General features: G+C 45.5%; 1 protein-coding gene across 2 annotated transcripts in view; it reads left to right on the top strand.

The window, feature by feature from the left end:
- The window catches only part of Fech (ferrochelatase), a 38,018-nt gene extending 15,295 nt beyond the window's left edge, over positions 1–22,723 (top strand). For both annotated transcript variants that reach the window (XM_045135223.1, XM_045135224.1), the window contains 7 exons: positions 5,134–5,268; positions 9,487–9,593; positions 12,795–12,893; positions 15,860–15,967; positions 16,373–16,537; positions 20,281–20,340; positions 20,790–22,723. In XM_045135223.1, the coding sequence (XP_044991158.1) occupies positions 5,134–5,268; positions 9,487–9,593; positions 12,795–12,893; positions 15,860–15,967; positions 16,373–16,537; positions 20,281–20,340; positions 20,790–20,924 (809 nt within the window). In that variant the 3' untranslated portion in view covers positions 20,925–22,723. The remainder of the gene's footprint in view (positions 1–5,133; positions 5,269–9,486; positions 9,594–12,794; positions 12,894–15,859; positions 15,968–16,372; positions 16,538–20,280; positions 20,341–20,789) is intronic.
- The last annotated feature ends 215 nt before the right edge of the window (positions 22,724–22,938 follow it).

The following is a 22,938-nucleotide window of genomic DNA, read 5'->3' as shown; positions in this document are numbered from 1 at the left end:
ATGGCTTAATGATTTAGGCGCTTGCCAGCAAAGCCAAAGGACCAACGTTTGATTCCCCAGGTCCCACATAAGCCAGATGCACAAGGTAGTGCATACAACTGGAGTTCATTTATAGTGGCTAGAGGCCCTAGTGTGCCCATATTCTCCCTCTCTCTTTCGCTTTCTACCTGCCTCTCTCTCCAATAGCTAGAAGGTAAAGAAATAAATTCTTTTTAAAATTCACTAATTAAGCACTGTGTCCTTAAGAGGATTATCTCCAAGTATGCATTAGTCATTGACAACTTTGGGAATAAGTTAAGGGATTTTCCTGTCCAGTCACTCACTGCTAATGTGGCAGACAATTTTCTTTCTTCCTTTGCTGAAGTCTCATCCATTTAATTGCTTATTTACCCATTCTTCCTTGATTTATTCCCATGTCTGCCTGTCATCCATCAATACAACCACAGGATCTGTGTGCACACTGAGTGTGGGTCAGATGAGGCTCACAGGATGAACCATGAGGAAGCCAGGCCACTCACTTATAGAGCCGCTTGCCTGGCCTCTTTAATTTGGGCACGCACATGGCCTAGAGACCACCTTTGGTTTCTCTGGATATTGGAAGCTATTCTGGGGTTGCTGGTCCTAGTGACAACCCTTTAGCAAATACTTGAGACCTGTGAGGCCAGCAGGGTAAATTTTGGCTTTCTCCTATGGGATAGGTGACACCATGTAATCATTTTTGCTTAGTAACTTCAGGCAAAAGTTTGACTTACATTACCTTCAGGCAGCTTATCTCTGAACCACAGCCCCACACAGCATTCAACAGGCTGCTGTGGAATGGCCTTGGGCCTTGTTCATTAACACTTCCATGGCTGTATGACTTGTGAGCCATTTCCTCACCCTCAACTCCCAAAGCAGGGATAATGGAATCTGCTCCTAGGGTTGAATAACACAATCCTGAAAGGCATCTGTACAGCGCGTGGTGCAGGGCAAAGGTTCACCAGCAGTGAGCCTTTCTCACTCAGGGTTGTGTCAGAGAAAGAAGTACAAAGTGTCATGATGCGCACTCCAACCCTTTCTGCCATGTACTTGTGTCACACAGCGGACCCTTACCCTTGCCGGACTGAGGCTCACTGTTTAAATTGTGTCACACAGTGGACCCTTACCCTTGCCGGACTGAGGCTTCCTGTTTAAATTGTGTCACACAGCGGACCCTTACCCTTGCCGGACTGAGGCTTCCTGTTTAAATTGTGTCACACAGCGGACCCTTACCCTTGCCGGACTGAGGCTTCCTGTTTAAATTGTGTCACACAGCGGACCCTTACCCTTGCCGGACTGAGGCTTCCTGTTTAAATTGTGTCACACAGCGGACCCTTACCCTTGCCGGACTGAGGCTTCCTGTTTAAATTGTGTCACACAGCGGACCCTTACCCTTGCCGGACTGAGGCTTCCTGTTTAAATTGTGTCACACAGCGGACCCTTACCCTTGCCGGACTGAGGCTCGCTGTTTAAATTGTGTCACACAGCGGACCCTTACCCTTGCCGGACTGAGGCTCGCTGTTTAAATTGTGTCACACAGCGGACCCTTACCCTTGCCGGATTGAGGCTCGCTGTTTAAATTGTGTCACACAGAGGACCCTTACCCTTGCCGGACTGAGGCTCACTGTTTAAATTGTGTCACACAGCGGACCCTTACCCTTGCCGGATTGAGGCTCACTGTTTAAAAATCTGGTCTTTCTGTCTTGTTGGGTTTTTCTCCAGTGTCTGGGCCGATGAGAAAGCCAGGGAATGGACAGATGTAGTGCCCACCAGATGTGCTGATTAGTGTCAGAGAGGCTATTCCCCTCCCTCTGCCACTAGGGACAGTGAGCTATAGCAAGAAAGTCCCCATACCAGGCCAAGGTCCCTTTGAAAATACAGTTGTTTCTTCGGGGAGAAGTCAAGTTAGAGAGGACATGGCCATTTTTTCTAAAGTGCATGTTTGTTATCAGCTCTTTCCAGTGTAATGTCCCCACCCTGCCTTTATCTACAGGAGCAGTCCTCAGCCCACTAGTGTGGGGGGGGAGCTCCCGAACATTTCATCTATACTGTGGAGGAGCTCCGAAGCTCAGTATTTAGCCTGTAACTTTAAAATACTACACAGGTGAAAAGACATGGTGGGGTGCTGGTTGACCTTCAGTTTCCAGAATAAACTCTGTTCACCTGATGGTATCGCTAAACAGAGTAGAAAGTGGTTTCCAGTGAGCTGGTAAACTTTAGATGGGCGCCGAGATTGTTTAAAGTGGTCCTGGTGTCTCTGTGACAGTTGGATCTTTAACAAGGAGCACATCGGCACTGGACAGTCAGTCCTTTGGGTTTTTTTTTTATGGTTCCTCTCCTCTGGTCTGTTTTAATTGTAATTTCACCATCTTATGCATGACTACCTAAAATTTGTGGCTTAAAAGGGGCAGACAGTAGATTCTGTTTCTGCCTGTTCCTTCCTTATTTTCCAGTCTCAACAGAATCCTTAGATCGTCCTTCTCAAGGGCAGGCTGCTTCTCCTGACTTCCTGCCGCTGCCCCTCGTAGCATGTCCTTTGACTCTAGTTCCTGGGCTACATTACGAGGGACATGGGGCATGTGTAGACCTGTCCACGCCAAGGACAAACTTCTCTTTAGCCAGAAGAGTCTCATTCTTCTTTGCAGCACTGACGATGCTGGAGAGAGCTACATCATCTGGGGACATAGTATCTTGACATGAGTATAGTTTATTCTCTGTGTCATCCATGAGTCTAATGGCCTGTCATTTTTGAGGTGGCAAGGAAGCAAGACAGGTAACTTTAGGAGAGTTTCAGCTTCAGCCCTAAGTTCCAGACACACTCTGTGGTTGGGTGTCTTTGAACTGTGGCATAAAGAAGAAAGAACCGCCAGAGAGGACCTTTAGCAACTACTTTAACTCTCACTTGCTGCCCCAACTCAAGCATTACTTTAGATGTTTCCCAAGAACTTTGACATGATCCACAAGGTTTTTGCATTCATTTAATGAAGTATGTGGCCTGAAGTCTGAGGGAACCGTTAGGAAAGGTGTGGGGCTATGGAAGGATAATGGGCATTGGGGCCGGGTATCTGGGTCACATTTCCACTGTGACCCCTTTTCAAGGTGTGGCTTGAGCAGGTCAGTTCAGTTTCAGCATCGCAATTTCCTTACCTAAAAATAATGGAGCTTATGTGAGGAAAAAATGCTAAGTGTGCAGTGTACATTTGTGTTGCTTTGTTTTGTTTTGTTTTGTTTTTTGTTTTAGAGGTAGGGTTGTTGTGCCATGACCCCTGACCAGGAGCCAAGTCCCCCGGTCACTCAGGAGTCACCCAGAGAACCACCACAGAAGCCGAGATACTCGAATGCAAAAGCAACAGGTTTCTTTATTGCAAGCCTAGGCCTGGGCTCCGTCCCCACAGTCCGGCACAGCGGTAGTGAGGGAGAGAGCCCCTTTCTTTTGGGGGAAGGGGTTCATATAGGAATTCAAACAAAGAAGCAGGGGATAGATACATGATTGGTTGATTTAAACAGTTCTGATTGGCTTGGGGTTTCAGCGGGCAAAGTTGGGGGCAGGAGCTAGGGGCGCTCCAGGAACTACCTCTCCCCCCCCCCCCCCCCCCCGCAGTGGAGCGTTTCTGCAATGTCCTTGAAGTGGGGATTCCTCAGAAACCTTAGGGGGAAAGGCAGCAATTAAGCAAGCAAAGTTTACAGAAGTAAAAGCTCAGCACATTGGCTAGCTAGTTCTCTATCTAAGTCAGGCCTGGGCCTTTTAAAAAAAAAATGGTTATATTTGGTCTCACAGGGTCTCATTCTGGTCCATGCTGACCTGGAATTAATTCTGTAGTCTCAGGGTGGCCTTGAACTCATGACGATCCTCCTACCTCTGCCTCCCAGTGCTGGGATTAAAGGTGTGCTCCACCACGCCCGGCATGTGTTGTTTTGTTTCTCATGTCTGCCGGGGGCATGGTAGTATGGTGTGGTGGGGTGGGTGTGTGTACACATGCATGTGCAGGTGTACACACCCCCCATACCTGCCGGTGGAGGCTGAAGGAAAATGTTAGGATTGTACATTCTCAGAGTCGCTCGCTGGACTGTTTTCTTCTGTCAGACCAGATGACCTGAGAGTCCCAGCAATGCCCAGTCTCTGCCCCTGACAGGACTGGGGTTTCAGGCATGCACGGCCATGCCTAGCTCTTTACGTGGGCACTGGGGATTGAGCTCAGGCCCTTTCAGACCATCATGCTTACGTGGCAAGCTCTCTTAACTGACAGTCGTTTCCCCACCTCAGCTCCCCACTCCTTGTTTGTTAACTGGTACTGGGGATTGAACCAAGAGGGGCTTGCTAGGAAGTGCTACCGCTGAGCTACATGCTTAGGCCTAGTTCTGTTGTTACTGCTTGTTCGGAGAGTCTCATTATATATATGTAGCCCATTGTGACCTTGAATTTGCGAGATGGCCCAGGCTAGTCTAAACTCTTGATGCCCCCACCTGCGCCTCCTGGGTGCTGGCACTAGTGTCACGCCTGCCATGCCCAGCAGGGGGCGTGTGTGTGTGTGTGTGTGTGTGTGTGTGTGTGTGTGTGTGTATTTGTGACAGAATCTCACTATGTAGCTCTACTTTGAACTTGATATATAAGCGAGGCTGTTCTGAATTCGTGAACTTCTGGCCTCTGCTTGCATAGTATTGCATTGCCCGCCAGCACCTACATGCCCAGCAAACAGCTTTACTTAAAGAACAAGTGTCGATTTTTCATACTTTCTCTTGCGAGCTTTTTGCCAGCTGAGAATGGAGATTTAAGAACAGGACCTTCAAGGAAGGGTGGTGGAAGAGGGTTATGGTCATGTTATAGTGTTTACATGAATGGAAATTGTCAATAAACTTTTTAAAAGAAGAAAAACCAGACTCTCGAGTTTTAGAGCCCTGTGTTATGTGAATGTATGTGGGTAAGAGTATTAATCCCAGAAGATAACTTCTGACTGTCCCGTGCCTGCTTAAGATGGTGTAAGATCCAAAGACTTACCCTAGCATCAGCATCCTAGAAAATTAGGCTAACAACAGAAGCTACATCATGTCTGTGGCACCAGGGAATCTATGCCAAGATTAACACCATCTACTTTCCCCATTCATGCTTCCTAATAGCACCTCACAAATACTATATTGGATTCCGGTACGTCCATCCTTTAACGGAGGAAGCAATTGAAGAGATGGAGAGAGATGGGCTGGACAGGGCTATTGCGTTCACCCAGTATCCGCAGTACAGCTGCTCTACCACAGGTAAGGACCCCGCTCCGAGTTACCCAGGAAGTCTTGAGTTGCAGAAGGGAGGATCAGTCATTTGCAATTTGAATGGCAAATCTAGCCTATCGGCTTTAAACTTGAGAGTCAGGTCAGTCCGTTTTCAATCTCATGGTTGGTCTGTTTCTTGAATTATTGGCCACTTATCTGAGGATTACATATGGTGGGTAGAAGGTGGTGGCTGTACCCGGTCCGTGGTTTAATGCAGCTAGGAAATGGATCAGTAATGAACCTCATGCCACTTCATAGGTTTGTATCATGACTTTATTTTATTTTTATTTTTTCTTTTTGATTTTTCGAGGTAGGGTTTCTAGCTCAGGCTGACCTGGAATGTACTATGTAATCTCAAGGTGGCCTCAAACTCACAGTGATCCTCCTACCTCTGCCTCCCAAGTGCTGGGATTAAAGGCGTACGCTACCACACCTGGCTTATGACTTTATTTTTATGTCTACCCTAGATTCTTGTTAAGGTAGTAATGGTGATGACAAATTACATGGGAATATTCATTGTTTTGTGTCTGTGTGTTTCATTTAGTTACTGGTTAGTAATAGATTAGTTGCTGGTTAACTTAAAGCTCAGCTTGGTTGTGGGGGTTGGTTAACTTAAACCTGGCTTGCAGGTGTCTCTCAGTGTTCTTGGTTTAGGACTATTTTATTCCTTGTTGTTTTTACACAAGTGATGCTGGACAATCGGGTCGGCAGTCTCAGTATATGCTGAATTGTAGGTAAAGCTACTGTTACCCACAGATGCATGCACCCTAGCTTGTAGATGCTCTGAGAAGTAAGTGAAGATTGTTATTTACACGGGAGAGATCAGTAGGTATCATTACACACTGGCCCTTATGGTATGACCAGATCTCGGGGCACACTGGTGTTTCTCTGTGCATCTCATGAGGGAGGACTGATCAGCTTTACCTCCGAGCTGTGGATCCTGTGGGAAGCACGTTTATCCTTTGAGGCCACTGCAGTGTCCATGGTGTGCCAGGCAGGTGCTGGTTGGCAGATGGTGTTGGGAGCAATGGTGTTTCTCAAGGCAGCCTTCTCAGTTAGCTCTCCTCTTTATCTCTTCTTCCGGTAGTTTATTGGTTGTTTTTCAGAGGCACAAGGGGCTAGTTAGCTTCTAGAAACCCTTTTGTACTCCTGAAAATGGCAGCCACTTGTAAATGAGGTCTTCATTGTGAATATGGGGTGACCACTTGTAAAATGAGGTCTTCATTGTGAATATGGGGTGACCACTTGTAAATGAGGCCTTCATTGTGAATATGGGATGACCACTTATAAATGAGGTCTTCATTGTGAATATGGGGTGACCACTTGTAAAATGAGGTCTTCATTGTGAATATGGAGGTGGCCATTTTGATTTCTACAGAGCTTAGTTTTGAATCTTACATGGATTCAATTTGGATTTTCTTATTTCATTCTATTCTGTCCATCAAAATGGAGCCCATCTATTTTCTGAATGTTGAGTCTTGGCCTGAGCACATTTGGTTAAAAATATGACTACATGTTTAGATTGGAAACTTGCCGAGTAGTTCCTGTGGTGGGGAAGCCGGTAGATTGATGAGGGGAGGCACATAGGCCTGTTGCCCTGTGGTACTGTAGCGGGACTTCTTGAAAAGATCACTCCAACACCAGCATAAGTGAAAGGAGAGGAGTTTGTTTCCTGGGCACTGAAGTTGGGATTGCTCCCCAAAGTAACAGTGTTAAACTGAGATTTTACTTTTTCTGGTGTTCATAGCCAAGGGGAGCAGTGAGCGAGCAAGCGGGCAGCTGGTTTACAAAGTGGGATGGGCCAGTTAGCTTGTGCAGTCTGTGTGATTCAGAATAATTTTTCAAAACATATGTATGAATCCACATGCATATGGATCATGTAGTCAGGTTGTCCTAACCATGCGCTCTGTTTTACTCTAAACTGCCCTTCCCTCTTACTATCCGTCGGGTCCCCCTAGACAGTTCTGTCTTTGGAGTCCTTCAGCTGCTGACAGGTACGTCCAGCCCCTCAGCAGTAGCTCTCACACTCGGGCTTCTCCGATATGGCAACACCAGGTGTGAGACCGGTAGGATTAGTGAGCGTTTGGCCCCAGTGCCAGCTGCCCTAGGCCAGGAAAACCTGCTTTGGGTTAGTACTGTTTGATCTTGTGTAGGCTTCAAATTCTCCATTTTCACCTTTTACTTAGAAATGTCAGTGTGGGGGGCTGGAGAGATGGCCCAGCAGTTAAAAGGGCTTACTTGCGAATACATACAGCCCAAGTTCAACTCCCTGGTACCCATGTAAAACCACATGCACAAAGCGGCGCATGTATCTGGACTTTGCAGTGGCAGGAGGCCCTGGTGTGCCTATTTACATTCATGTTCTTTTTCTCTCTCTCTATTTGAAAATAAATAAATGAAAATGTTTTTTAAAGAAAGAAATGTCAGCCAGGCGTAGTGGCACACACCTTTAATCCCAGCACTCGGGAGGCAGAGATAGGAGGATTGCTGTGAATTCAAGGCCACCCTGAGACTCCATAATGAATCCCAGGTCAGCCTGGGCTACAGTGAGACCCTACCTCAAAAAACCAAACAAAAAAATAATAATAATAAAGAAAAAAAGAAATGTCAGGGGCTGGAGGATGGCTTAGCAAAGCCAAAGGACCTAGGTTCAATTCCCCAAGACCCATGTAAGCCAGATGCTCAAGGTGGAATTTGTTTGCAACAGCTGGAGGTCCTAGCATGCCCATCCTCTCCCCACCCCCACCTCTTCTTATCTCTCAAATAAATAATTAAATTTTTTTAAAAAAATTCAAAGAAGGGTCAGGTTTATTAGAATACCTGTTAAGACTTGGGGTCTAGTTATTCTAGGGAATGATGAAAATTGTGTAGAAGTTAATAAAAGTGGAATGCTTCATCATGATGACATTTATAGGGGTAGATAATTGGGGGGTTGAGGAGGGCTCACTTGGTAGAGTGCTTGGGATCCATCCCAGGCACTGCGTAAACCAGCATGGTGGTACACACCCATAATCCCAGCACTTGGGAGCGGGAGGCAGGAGGCTCAGAAATTCAAGGCACAGGAGTTTGAGGCCAGCCTGGAATACATGAGACCCTGCCCAAAGAAAGGAAGGGGGGAGGGAGAGAGGGGGAAAGAGAGGAAAAAGGAGGGAGGGAGGGAGGGAAGAGAACCAGGTGTGGTGGAACATACTTTTAATTCCAGCACTCAGGAGGCTGAGGTAGGAGGATCAGAATTGCAATGAGTTCAAGGCCAGCTTGAGACTAATTCCAGGTCAGCCTGGTCTAGAGCAAGACCCTACCTCCAAAAACAAAACAAAAAACAAAAAATAGGGGAAGAAGAAGAAAAGAGAGGGAGAGGAAAAGGGGGGAAGAGAGGTGAAAGAAAAGCTTATAATATTAAGTGAAAATGCCCAAAATATCCTCAGTGAAGAGCCACATATATACTTACATTACAACTTGTAAAATAATAATTAAAAAAACAGCTGTAAAGAAAAAGACCCCAGACAACCCTGCTAGACTAAAGCAGCACCCGTCTCAGTATGCTGGGTGATGGCTTATTCCCTGTTTCTTTTCCTTCTCCCCAAAGGCTAATTTCCCTCATCATGGGATTTTTTTTTTTATTTTTATGTTCTCAGTTGTGGGACTTGGTCCCTGCTTCTGTTTCATACTGTAGTCATCACACCTTGGTGGAAATGGCTTCAGTAGTCTTTGAAGGTCTGTTGAAATTGATAATGTTTTAGTGATCTGCATTTGCAGAGGAGTTGAATCTATATGCATTTTAGAGTATTGAAAAGATTGTAATTAGGGCTGGAGAGATGGCTTAGCGGTTAAGCGCTTGCCTGTGAAGCCTAAGGACCCCAGTTCAAGGCTCGGTTCCCCAGGTCCCATGTTAGCCAGATGCACAAGGGGGCGCACGCATCTGGAGTTCGTTTGCAGAGGCTGGAAGCCCTGACGCGCCCATTCTCTCTCTCCCTCTATCTGTCTTTCTCTCTGTGTCTGTCACTCTCAAATAAATAAATTAAAAATGAACAAAAAAAAATTTAAAAAAAATTTTACAAAAAAAAAAAAAGAGAAAAGATTGTAATTAGATGGGGTCTTTGTGCAGAGGCTGTTGCTTGCTTTGAACTTACAATGATTGCTTTTACTAGTCTGGTTTATTTTCATCCTGATCAGCATATGTCTGCTAAGGGCCCCTCTGTGTTCCAGGCAGCAGCTTAAACGCCATTTCCAGATACTATAACAAAGCAGGGCGGAAGCCCACCATGAAGTGGAGCACAATTGACAGGTGGCCCACCCACCCCCTCCTCATCCAGGTAAGCGGCCCTGGCTGTGCCCCTGGAGGTTGACTTCCCTGCCCCATGTTCTCTTGCTTAAATTATGTGCTGGGAATTGAAACACAGGTTTAGGTTTTTGGCTTATGAAACTTGAAAATACATGTAGAGGTTAAAATGGATGTACTCCTTTTTTCTTTCTTCAAATGATGCTCTTGGCACCGTTTATTGTGGCCTGAGGTTCTGAGGTCTGTGTTTCCCTGTGACCTGAAGTGAGTGTTCCTATGCACATGTTTCAGCTGATTACCCTCACAGATGGAATGGCTGACAAGTCACTCAAGTTCTGTAGTTCCTAAATCCTTTAAAAGATCAAAAAGATTTCTTAGGGTTGGAGATATAGCTTAGCAGTTAAGGCGTTTGCCTGTGAAGCCAAAGGACCCAGGTTCAGTTCCCCAGGACCCATGTAAGCCAGCTGTACATGGTGGTGCACACGTCTGGAGTTCATTTACAACAGCTGAAGGTCCTAATGCACCCAGCTTAAAAAAATAAAAAAGACTGAAAAAACCTCAAAAGGTAATATAGCAAGATCCTGAGACATGAAAATAAATTTAACAGCTCAGTGGAAACGTTTTGTAAAGTACAAGAAGTTTCACGTTTCTTCTGTAGCTTAATTTTATAATATTTATGTTATGTTTATAATATTTATATTATGTTATTGGGTGTCCAGTTTTAGATCTCACTAAAATACTAGTTCTAAGCCAACAGCTTCAGTTGGTGTTATTTGACTTTCTGCCTTTATGAGAGTATGCAGGCGGTAGTATTGCTATGAGTTGAGGAAACAGGTTTTGCAGTCAGAAGTTTCTGCTTTTGAGCTATTTTAGGTGGGAGAAATATGATTTGTATTTCATATAGTTTTTATTAGTATTATTCTTTGAACGTTCTCTGACCTATGCAAATAAATTAACTTAAAAAAGATTAGTGGCCCTTAAAACGTTTACCACTAGGTGGTGCTAGACGTCGTTAAAACCATCCCGGTTCTCCCTGAGCATTGCCCTCTAGGTGTGCGAAGGGTTAACTAGGGATTGAACTCCAGTTCAGAATAAAAATTGAGCAGAAACACACCCCTCCCCCCACACACACCCTTGGGGATGCATGTCTCTGGACTCCGCTGCTCCTAGGTCCAGGCAGAGCTGCCAAAGCCCGCCTCCGCCTGCAATTGCGGCTAGGGAGGAGGGAGCCTAAGGCTGGGCCGCCCGCCCCGCGGACATGTGGCTCGGGAGCCCGGGATCTGCACAGCATCTGCCCGTGCTGATCCAGAGAGTAATTAGATTTGCATTAAAATTCAGCCCTTTGAAAAGGGGAAGCAGAAAGATGGAAAGGTCTCTTAACTGAGGAAGTCTCTGTTGGTAAAATGAAAGGGAATTTCTGAGGCATTTATCTGCCTCCTGGATGGTGAGATGGAAGGCTCCGGTTTCCTCTGCGCACGGAAGGGGCTGCCGAAGGCTCGAGGTGATTAAGTAGCACTTCTGCCTGCCCAGAGGCTTGGTGGCTATAAGGCATCGGGTTTTGCAGTTTTGCAAGTTGCAAAGGAAAGGAAAGCAAGTGGAAACGGGGCAGGGGTCAACAAACAGTAACACAAAAGTGTAAAACAAGAAATTTCTTGGAAGTGGAGAATCAGAGCTAAAACCCCAACTAAAAATACAGTTTAGCAGGGCATGGTGGTGCATGCCTTTAATCCTAGCACTTGGGAAGCAGAGGTATGAGGATCGTTGTGAGTTCAAGGCCAGCCTGAGATGACAGAATGAGTGCCAGATCAGCCTGGGCTAAAGTGAGATCCTACCTCGAAAAAAATCAACATATATTTTAAAACTTAAAATATTGTGTTTGTCCACATTTCCACTTGCCATTGATGGTACTCTAGATACTCATTTTGTTTCCAAAATGTCATTTTGTTTTATTTTTAATATTATTTGAAAGAGAGAAAGCGAAAAATGGGTGTGCCCCAGGGCCTGCTTCTGCAAACAAACTCCAGATGCATGTGTGACTTGGGCCTGGCTTTATCAGGATACTGGGGAGTTGAAGCCAGTCTGCCAGACTTTGCAAGCTAGCACTTTTAACCACGTAGCAGTCTACCCAGCCCTTGGAGATAATTTTAAGCATGCAAAATAGTTACAAGATTAAGGACAGCATGAGGAACTCTTTTCTACTGTGTGCCCACATTTACAGAGGAACATTTGTCCCACTTGCTCTGTTATCTGTCTGCTGTGTTGTGTGCGTGTCTGTGTATATATTTCTTCCTGAACCACTTGAGAGCAGATACATACCACCACCCTCTAGCATGAATACTCAAGAGTATATTTTAGAGATTGGGCTGTTCTCTTAGATAACGACAGCACACCATCCCACATTAGTAAATTTAACATGGAGACTCGACTTCCATGTAGTTTCCTTTCCTGTTCCTGGTTTGCTGGTTGACCCATCACTGTTCTTATAAAGTCAGTGAGGAAGAATGACTCAAGCATGAGATACAGAAAGTCACTCCAGATCCAGCATTTCAGCAGCAGCCACAGGAGTTGGGAAGGGCCAGCTGGGTGGGGGAGGTCTGGTAGCCAGAGGTTTAGACAGGGCGGGTCCTGGCTACATGGTCCCCACGACCACATCTTTCTGCTCTGCGTTTCTAGTGGGGTTGTCCCGCTTGTTGTCCGTCATTGTGAAGGCTGTGGGGAAGATCACCTCTGTTCAGGTCCTGGGCTCAAGAGAAAGGTGTCATAAAAATAGAAGAGCATTTTCTCACTTCTCTCCTATTTCTGGCTAATGTATCTTAATGTGATATGCCTGAAAGCCAAAGGAAGGAAGATTAGAAAGACCCTGTAAGCTGTCTTCCTGTGAACGCAGAAAACAAACGAGAGGTCATGAAACAGTCTCCTTCCCAAGGCGCCTCCTTTCCTCCTGGAAGTGCGCCCTGCGCTCCCAAGGGCGAGTGGGTCCACGGCCTTCATCCACACCAGGCCATTAGAGAGCTCCCGAAGTTTTCCATCAAATCCCTGAGGCCCATGTAGCTGCTAGGATCCATTCTGATGATGTCTGTACTGTTTGCAGCTAAGGGGTGGGGGGAAGATAGTTCCAGATTTAGTTGCAGATTTTGAGGCTGCTCTGAGGTGTTTGGTGCAGCTCTCAGATCTGAAACGTTTCATCTCTTTCCATCCTCCTCCCCCCATGTCTGCTTCCTTGGGGCCCTGGCAGTGCTTTGCGGACCATATTCTGAACGAGCTGGACCATTTTCCACCGGAGACGAGGAGCGAGGTGGTCATTCTCTTTTCTGCTCACTCACTGCCCATGTCTGTAAGTAAGAACATTTTCCGCTAGTTGAAGATTGGGTGTTTTCACTTTCTAAATGTGTCACATGGACCTGGCCCCTTGATGTCCTGAACCTAGAGCAAGAGGGAATTCTAAAAGCCAGCCTTCACCTGCTGCAATTAACTTGTTATAATATTAAAGGTAGACCTGTCATTAATCACCCTGTTTAAAATAACATTCAGATTGGAGAACTTCTAGTAAGCGGGTCAGCTAACAGAAGCCTCTCTGGCCAGCCCTGTAGAAGGAGCTCAGCCTGATGTTTCCATGGGTTCAATTTTACGTCCATCTTCATGCAGGCCAGTGCCCCAGTCCTGGTTCTTCTGCCCCGAGACTCGAGAGTGACCGATTTCATTCCAGAAGGCCAAGGAGGTTTCTAATTTGCTAAGGCAGGGACCACAGTGTGGTCAGTGAATGACCAGCCTATCAGCTGGTGACCCAGCTTGTTTCTTAGTTTATCAGGTTGTAAGAGGTGGTACCATCTGGGTCCCGACCAGTGCATGGTGGGAAACAGGAGCGGTCCTGCCCACGTGCTGAGTGATAGAGGAAAAGGCTAGGAGTGCGTACCAGGTTCCATCGGCTGAGCTGTCGCTGGGTCCTGAAAAGCTGCTATCCAGGTAGGAAGGCTTGAGAGGCATGACCCGTGGAGCTGGTCTCTATGGAAGCCACTCTGGCCACTGCTCTGTTCTGTTGCCTGGTGGTCATCGGTGCTCAGTGGCGGCCTTGGTGGCAGGTGGCTCTGGAGACAAGTGTCTCTCCTCTGGACAGGATCATGTCCTCCTGTCTGATGTCATGTAAATACTTACTGTGCCGCTCTCTTGTGTATGTTGAGACCTGAGGTGCCAGAGGAAGCTCTTGAGCGGGCAAGTGAGCATTTCCAGAACACTCCAGGAACTCCCTTGCTGCTCTCACCCTCAGCCTCACTTCCCTTTCCTTCCCCCAGAGCTTCCAGGGGCCCATGTGGCAATGGAAAATGGCATGAACTCACAAGATGAGGCAAGGAGGAAGCTGATGGGGCTGCTGAGAAAGAACATTGATCTAGAATGACCTCTTGAATGACTTAGTAAACTTATTTAGAAAGAATCTTTGTATATACAGAAAAGTGATTAAGAGACTGTAGGGTCCCCAAATGCCATTCACCCTGCCTCGTATGGGACAGTTATCAAAGTTAAGAATTGAATACCAGTGTGGGTCTGCTAACTGAACTCCAGAATTTGTTTCTCATTCATTTTTGCACGAGTCCCTCTCTGTTCAAGGACCCAGTCCAAGCTCACACATGCGTGATGGTTCCTCATACTTTGTCACTATAGCCCTTGAAGAGCCATCGTTCTTGTGTGCCGTGCCTCCCGTTGGGCTTGTCTGCTCTTTCCCACCAGGTTCTGGGTGTGCGTTGTTGGCAAGGATGCCTTTCTTAATGTGGCTTGTCATGTCCAGGACATCTATGTGTTTTACCACAGGTGACAAAATCTTTGGTCATTTGTTTAATGTGATGGACTTGTGCATTGTAAAATCCTGTTGTTTTCTTTGTAATTGAAGGTATCTTGGGGGAGATGACTTAAGGTGATGCAAGTATTTTGCTGCTCCTCAGATGTTTGCTGCTAACTCGGCATCCATCAGAGGACCTTGTGTAGCAATGACAGCACCCCAAAGGCAACCATGCCTTCATCCCTTCTGTTTGTACGTCTACTAGCTCTTTAACAACTCTTGACATCATAAAGTAACTTCTCAGCATGTCACTTCACAGTTCAGTGTCTATTGAACGTCTGTAACATCCTGGCCCTGTTCTATCATATAGGATATAAGTATGATGAAAACAGACAACAATCTCTGTCCCTAGACAGTAACACAAAAAGATACAATAGCCGGGCGTGGTGGCGCACGCCTTTAATCCCAGCACTCGGGAGGCAGAGGTAGGAGGATTGCTGTGAGTTTGAGGCCACCCTGAGACTCCATAGTGAATTCCAGGTCAGCCTGGGCTAGAGCGAGACCCTACCTCGAACAAACAAACAAACAAAAAAAAAAACAACAACAAAAAAAGATACAATGAACATGTACGAGAGAAAGCTGATGGATGAGGAGGTAATCGCTGTCACAAAGCAGGGTGATGATTGAGGGCAGGGAACCACAGAATAGTACAACAGCGAAGATTTCCACTAAATGTTCTCAGAGGCACTAAAGAGCTGTCCTACCAGGAAAGGACATCAGTTACTCACCGTGCACAGTTCATTTCCCTGCTGTCCACTGGTGTGGAAGGATAGAGAGAGGGGGAGGGAGGGACGGATGGAGAGAGGGAGGGAAAGAGAAGGGGAGAGAAAGGGAGGAGGAGGTGTGGATCCTGTTCTCAGCACTTGTGGTCTGAACCAGAGAGCACTTCCTTCCCAGTGTTGGCCATGAACTCCGCAGCTCTGCCCATTGCCCGCTCTCCCCAGAAATCTGATGACCCAGGTAGAGGTTCCCAGTCTGTGTTGGCTTTCCTTCTTGGCTTTTGTGTCATTCTCATACGTGGGATGGGGAGCAAAGAGAAGCCTTCTCCATAGATCAGCCTTGCCTATGTGTCATAAGTTAGATGATACCTGGATTTTTGCATCTTCTTTGGGGCCCTAGAAATGACTGAGCCATGTTCTTGGGGATCTTGGAGATGACTGAGCCATGTCTTTTGGACCTTGGAGGTGATTGAACAGTGTTATTGGGTCCTTGGAGGTGACCAAGTGCACTGTTCTTAGACCTTGGTGGTGACCAGTGCACTGTTTTTGGGACCTTGGAGGTGACCAAGTGTGCTGTTCTTGGGACATTATAAAGGGAAACCGAGGACATGTTGTGGCTCCTCAGGTCCTTTGTCCATTCAGTGGCAGGAGAGGAGGCTGTTCCTGTGTTCACACCCTGTCCAGCACAGCCAGGAGTTCTTGGAACCCTTCCTACTATTGGTGATGGATGCTGCTGTGTCTCTGCTGCAGGTGGTCAACAGAGGGGACCCTTATCCTCAGGAGGTAGGCGCCACTGTTCACAAAGTCATGGAGAAGCTGGGTTACTCCAACCCCTACAGACTGGTTTGGCAATCCAAGGTAGGTGACTTGCATACATTTGCAGGTAGTCAGATCTTGAGAAAATATTTTAGTTATAAAATGGTTAGATTGTTATTTTCATAGAGATAGGCTGTTCTGTAGCCTGACTGCTCACCATGGGCAGAAAGAACTCTGAAAAGAGCAAGTAAGAGAGAAGGGGAAATCACATGACTGGTGCATTTCATTGTTTTAACTTTCTGTTGCTATGACAGAAATTAGGTACTTATATTGGGCTTCTAGAAGGATTCAAGCTTCAATGTAGAAACACTTAGACCCTTTCAAGCAGGTGTATAAGTGGTTTTCATCCCGTGGGCAAGTGTGTGTGCTGAGGGTGGACGTTGGTCCTGGTTTGTAGTCACATCAGGAGGGCCATCTCACTTACATATGCAGCCTTCTTTCTGATAGGTTGGTCCAGTACCGTGGTTGGGCCCTCAGACAGACGAGGCCATCCAGGGACTGTGTGAGAGGGGCTGGAGAAATATCCTCTTGGTTCCGATCGCATTCACCAGTGATCACATCGAGACTTTGTATGAACTAGATATTGAATACTCTCAAGTTTTAGCCAAGAAGGTAAGTGAGCTCTTCTTTCTGGTTTTTAAAAGGAAATTTACTCTGGAGGTGTCTAGCTACGTCATTCAAAACTGTTGTCTGTGTGTTTGCTTTACTGCCTGCTGTGTGGAGTAGTACTTCCTGAGTTAATGTCACATCAGCAGTGGGAGAGAAATCGGTGTCTGTGTAAAATCAGGAGGTCCGCTCTCCCTGCCGGCAGCACTTTGTTCAGCGTGGGTTACTGTACTACATGAAAGTATTAAGAACTGCATTTCCTTTATGTGTACTGTGTGTGTGTGTGTGCACGCACACATGCGCACACATCTGTGTGGGGCACATGCTTAGATGTGTGGAGGCCAGGGGTTGATCTCCGTGCTCTTCCCGTCACTCTCATTTTCCCGAGGCAGGCTCTCACACGGCTTGCTGATTCAGCCAGTCTAGCTAACGAGCTTGCCCCAGGGTCTGCTGTCTCTGCCTCCCATGGCAGCCAGGTCTGTCCAGCATTTATGTGGACGCTGGCTTGTGAACTCCGGCCCTTATGCTTGCACTGCAAGCACCTTACCACTTACCACCTTCCCCCAAGCTGCATTTCCTTAGCACACAAAGCACCGTACATTTCACGAGCCCTGGGATGCATTTTCTTACTAATAGGTGATGTTATGTGTTCTTTACCCAAGCTGCCATGCCATTTCCAGTGGGCTTTGGAAACAGATAGGAGCCTCTGTTGGTTAGGGAGGAGGGCGGAGGGAAGAGCAGGGCGGGCTGTAATCTCCTCACCTCTTTCACGCACTCGCTCAATTAGCGACTGGCCAGCGTGCTGTGATCATTCTGAGTACTGAAATGACAGATCCCACCTTTGGTGCCTGTGGTGTAAGATGAATGTGAGTTGTCATTCTGGGTAGAGAAAAACTACTACTTACCTTCTCATAGTTCCCGAGGGCTGGCCTGAAACCTCCGTCGGATTTCAGCTGTGCTTTATGGAAGTGTGGGCCTCAGAAAGCCTTTTTTGTCCCTCTCTTCTGCTAAAAACGTACGCTTCCCATGTGTCTTTGATGGAAGTCTGCCCTGAGCAGAACACTGCACCTTTTCTGGAACTGGGTAACAGGGACGGGACAGACTGGAGAGTGAGCAGGGGCAGAAGTTGAGCCAGCTCTCAGCCTCAGTTGTGTGGTGCTGGCCGTCAAACACTGACAAGAATGTCTAACTTTGCTCACCACTAGTAATGGCAAAGGATTTGCAGGCACATCATGATGGGCAAAAATGAGGTTTCACCATTGCCCATGGATTTCAGTTACTGGTGCTTCTGTGTCCTCAGTGTAACCTTGGCTGATTATAAGCTTCCTAAAAGCAATTCAGTGAAAATCAGCTAATACCAGAGTGTTTGAAAATGAGTTATTTATTGAATGACAGTTTTCAATAATCATATAAGCTGAACTTCTTACTTAGTAGCCAAAGGGACTATTGGTGACTAATAAAAAAGTTGTTCTTACAGAGAGAATAAAGAAAACCATGTAACTATCATCATTTTAATGGGAGAATATAGTATATTTAAAGTAACTGGGCCTGGGGAGATGGCTCAGTTGTTAGACACTTGCTTACAAAGCCTGACAGCCTGGGCTCAATTCCCCAGTATCCACATAAAGCCAGATGCACAAAGTGGTGCAAGTGTCTGGAGTTCAATTACAATGACAAGAGGCCCTGGCATGCCTATAGTCTCTCTGTGTCTGTCTTTTTCTCTCTTTGACCCTGCCCCCCTCTCTCTCTCTCTCATATATATATATATATATATATATAATTTATTTATTTATATTTATATACATTGTGGTGGTTTGAATAGAATAGATGGCCCCCAATATATTTAGTTGTTTGTTTGTAGTTTGCATCTGCTGGCTACCTGGCTGGAGGCAATGTCACTGGGTGATCTTAAGGTGTGGTGGTGGGTTTCTGATTTCAATCTAAAGATATGCAAAGTGTGCCTAGCAGGAGTTCCTGAAGTGTGCTATGGCTTTTATTTCTCTCTCTCTGCTTGGTCCTGTGAAAGCAGGCCAGTTTCTTCTGCCATTATGGAACTTCCCCTGGATCTGTAAGCTTCAATAAATCCCTTCCTCCATAACTGTGCCTGGTCTGGCAGTTCATCTCAGTGAACCTAAAGCTGTCTGACACACACACACACACACACACACACACATATGTATGTATGTATGTATATGTGTGTGTGTGTAATTTTTTTATTGATAACGTCTATACTTACAGACAACAAACCATGGTATTTCCCTCCCCTCCCCCACCTGCCTCTCTTAAATAAATAAATATAAAAAGTTGTTGAAATGATATTTTTCCCAATAGAAATGACATTATTGCTTTTTGTTAACAGAAACAATTAGGATCTCAGACAGAACCGAAGAGTGTAGCAGAAAGTAGAATGTTCATAGTCTTACTCCTCAGACAGCACAGCTATTAATATTGTCATAAAATAGATCCCTGTTTCTTCTGAATAATGTGTTTTTTAAATAAAAATAGGCATCTATATGTTTAGCAAAATGATGTTTTATTCATAACATTTTATAATCTTTGATCTTAAAATATATTTTGGACCCAAATCAATAAATAAAATCAGATCTCTGTAGTTATTTTCAACACATTCCTGGTTAATATAAATTTCATATCTTTTTAATTTTTATTATCATACATTGCTTTATGATAGATAGCTTCCAATTATTTTCTGAGGACAAATTCCTAGCCAGGCGTTTCCTAGTTGGCATGTATTTTTGTGGTGAGGAGAACACTGTCTCCTAACACCAGCTATTCATCTGCAACTGACTTTGCATGTGAAGTCTTTTAATAGGAGCTCTCTGTGGTTGAACTCTGTGCTCGTTGGTCTCATTGTGCTTGCCATGTGGTCTCCGCATGTTAAGGCCCATCTGAAAGATAAAGCAGCTGACCATCCCACGGCAGGAAGCAGAAAGAGTGCGTCACATTAAATAGTCCCCGGTTCTTTGGATATAATGAACTTGATATTTTAGGAGAGAGAAAAGGGGTAATAGGATCAATTCTTGGATTTTTTGCCTTAGATTCTTCTCTGTAAAAAAGGTATTTGAAAACCAAACTCTGCATAGCTTCCACTGACATACTTTAGAGTTTGTGTATTAATTTCCTTCAGCTTGGCACTTGGGGTCAAAGAAAGTAGGAAATTTTGCTCAATTAAAGCAACCTTCTACTTAGCATATGCATTAGAAAAGTAGAGGAAGGGAAAGAAGGAGGCTGGGGAGATGGCTTAGCAGATAAATTGCATGCCACACCGGCTTGAGGACCTGAGTTTGGAACTCCTTCACCCACATGTAACAAGCTGGATGCTATGGCAGGTCCAGAGATCAGAGATGCAAGCCACTGTGCGTGAGGAAGGAGGTAGAGACGGGGCTCAGAGGACTTGTACACACACACACGCACACACGCACACACGCACAAAGAATGTGAAGTAAACTTAAAGTACTTGAGAGTTCCATCCAGGAAAACCTCAAGCATGTCTGGGAGACAGAGTCCCCGTGGAAAGGTACTGTAACGGGGAAGGACACAGACATTGGGAACAGGATGGACTCGCACGCCCACCCATGACTGTTCTTCACGAACACGCGGAGCATTAAAGGTCAGACTGTGGCTTATGTATCTGTATTTGTTCTTTGGTAGCACTCAGATTCTTAAAAAAGACAACAACAACAACTTTAAAGTACAATGTGTTTTCCTCCCCCCTTTCTCGTTTGATCCAGTGTGGAGTTGAGAACATCAGAAGAGCGGAGTCTCTTAATGGAAATCCATTGTTCTCTAAGGTACCACAGCGTTACAATGGTTCAGTAGAACAGGCTGAGCAATCCTCTGAGAAGCCTTGGCAGAATATTGGTTTTCTCACATATTAGTACATTTGGAGTTCCAATTAATTACAAAAAATAAGATCGAATTCCTTATCTGCTCCTTCCTTTTTCCTTTAGGTAGCCCCAGTTTTAGACCTATTACTGTGTTTAATTTAAAATCTGCTTTTCAAAGACAATGTGGAGTGGGTAGGGTAAGAGGATTCATTTCCTAAAATTTCCATTTTCACTTTGCCTAAGATGAGGGAAGATGTGGTAGGGATCTGTTCAAGGGCTTCACAGCTCAGATTAAAAGAAACTCCAAACCAGAGCAATTATGCTGACAGATGTGGCGGGGGCTGGGGCATGTTCGCAGACGGGCAGACTCCTCATTCCTGATGATGGCTCTCTGTTCCTTGTGTGTCCTGCAGGCCCTGGCTGATCTGGTGCACTCACACATCCAGTCCAACAGGCTGTGCTCCAAGCAGTTGACTCTGACCTGCCCGCTCTGTGTAAATCCTGTCTGCAGAGAGACTAAATCCTTCTTCACCAGCCAGCAGCTGTGACCCTGCCCTGAGGACCCCGTGGGATTATGCAAATACCCAACCTGCACACCCTGTGGTGTGGAGGAGGATGCTACTTAGAGATCCAGCCCGGGAAGGAAGGCGCACACACTCATGCCCAGCCTCGCCCCTCTCCCTCCCCGCCCTCTCAGGCTTCTCTGTGTAGCACAGCCTGGCCTTCCATTCTAGGCCCTCCTGCCCCCACCTCCTGAATGCTAAGACGACAAGCGTGTGAAGCAATGTGGCTTCTTTAGAAATGGACCCCACACCCTTACCGTGGGATTTCAGTTGTCATATTCCTGAGCAGCGAGCTTTTACAATCCTCCTCTCTGGGCAAATGCACCAGGCCACAGTGTCCGCCGAGACACTCAAGAAGTGAGTGCTATAATTTTTGTCTTATGAAACATACACCTATTTTGCAAACATGCTTTGCTTTTATTGCCCAAAACAACCTCTCAAAAGTATAGAATCCCTGTGATGAGCTGCCAGTGTGAGTGAGATCTCTTTATAGCCTCCTGCATATAGCTGTAGTTTCTTAAGTGAATGCAGTTGAATTTATGAAATATAACTTGTAAGGAAAACGTTGGACTGAAGGTGGTGTGCCGTCCTTCCATGTGCCCTGGCTTTGATCCCTAGCGTCACACAGTCACACTCACACACACACCGGACTGAAGGTGGTGTGCCGTCCTTCCATGCGCTTTGGCTTTGGTCCCTAGTGTCACGCACACCCATGCACGCACATGCAGATACTCTTTCCTTAAGCCGGGGTAACAGAACGTGGGTCAGTCAGTGTGACCGCCTGCTGTGGCTGCTATGTCAGGCCACATCTGTTGGTTCTCGTGCCTGTGAGGGTACTTTCCTTCCCCAGAATGGATTAAAACGTAAACCTGAGAAGTGCTCTGAGACCCCACAGACACACAGGCTTACGCACGTGTAGAACCCCCATGTGTACCATGTGAGCCTTGGTTTGTGCCCATGGTACCCTGGTGAAGGGGGCTCATCTGCTTCCTGTTTCCAAGAATTACTGATGGCCTTCGTCTTTCAACCTCCCTGGAGCCTCAGAAGCCTTTCTGTACAGCATCTTGGTCTTCCTTCTGTACATTTATCTAAGAAGTGAAAAGACCAGTATATTTTCTAACCTTGAATGTTCTTTGTTTACAAATCTTGTTATAAAAATGACGTATCCATAGACTAGGACATTGGACTCTACATTAACTCTATAATGTTCTTTGTATTTAAAGAAAAGCTTATTTGTCACAAATTTAGTCAACATCTTATAATTGAACATGTATGAGTGCTGCCTAGATAGATGTAGTCACAGTAAACATATCTATGATCTGAGGTTTTGTTTTTATTTTGAAATGGGGCCTTTCTGTTTACAAGTTCATTAAAAACTAAAAACTTTCTATAAGAAAAAAAGGGACATTGGAAAATATGGAAAAGAAAAAGGACAGCTCAGTGCCACCAGTATTATCATTTTATTATGCTATTCAGACCAGTCTTTCTCCTTTGGCTATCCTCCATGCCATTGTCACCTTGAATTTGTGAGTGAAAAGTCATTCTAAAAATGTAGAAATTACATCAGATAAGACTCTGATCTTCTGTATTGGATTTAAATGGATTAGAAAGTCTGGTGGATCTATGAAGAATTTTTAATGATCCTCTGTCCTTCCCTAAAACTTTGTTCATGAAAAGCATATTCCTTTAATTTTTTTAAAGCCCGTTCATGAAGTGGAAGTAATTAGGGGATTCATAGATCTTCTATACTCAGGATTTACTGTTAATAAATATGACATCATTAAGGTTTTAGCCTGTTTGATTCATGCTGTTAAAACTGATTGAATTGAGGAACTACTTTGTAATACAGAAGATTCCATCTAGTTCTCTTACACTGAGGATGGCCTCAGCTTTGAGTGGCATCTACTTTCCTGTTTCCAAAATGGCTTTATTTTTTATTAGTGGACTGTGTTTCAGAGGCATGGGATAATAGGGAATTTCATTTTGTCCTCCCCCTCAC

Source organism: Jaculus jaculus, chromosome 15 (genome assembly GCF_020740685.1).
Source record: "Jaculus jaculus isolate mJacJac1 chromosome 15, mJacJac1.mat.Y.cur, whole genome shotgun sequence".
In the NCBI taxonomy this organism is placed as follows: domain Eukaryota; kingdom Metazoa; phylum Chordata; class Mammalia; order Rodentia; family Dipodidae; genus Jaculus; species Jaculus jaculus.
Note: the sequence above shows the minus strand (reverse complement) of the source record. Positions and strands in the feature narration are given on the sequence as shown.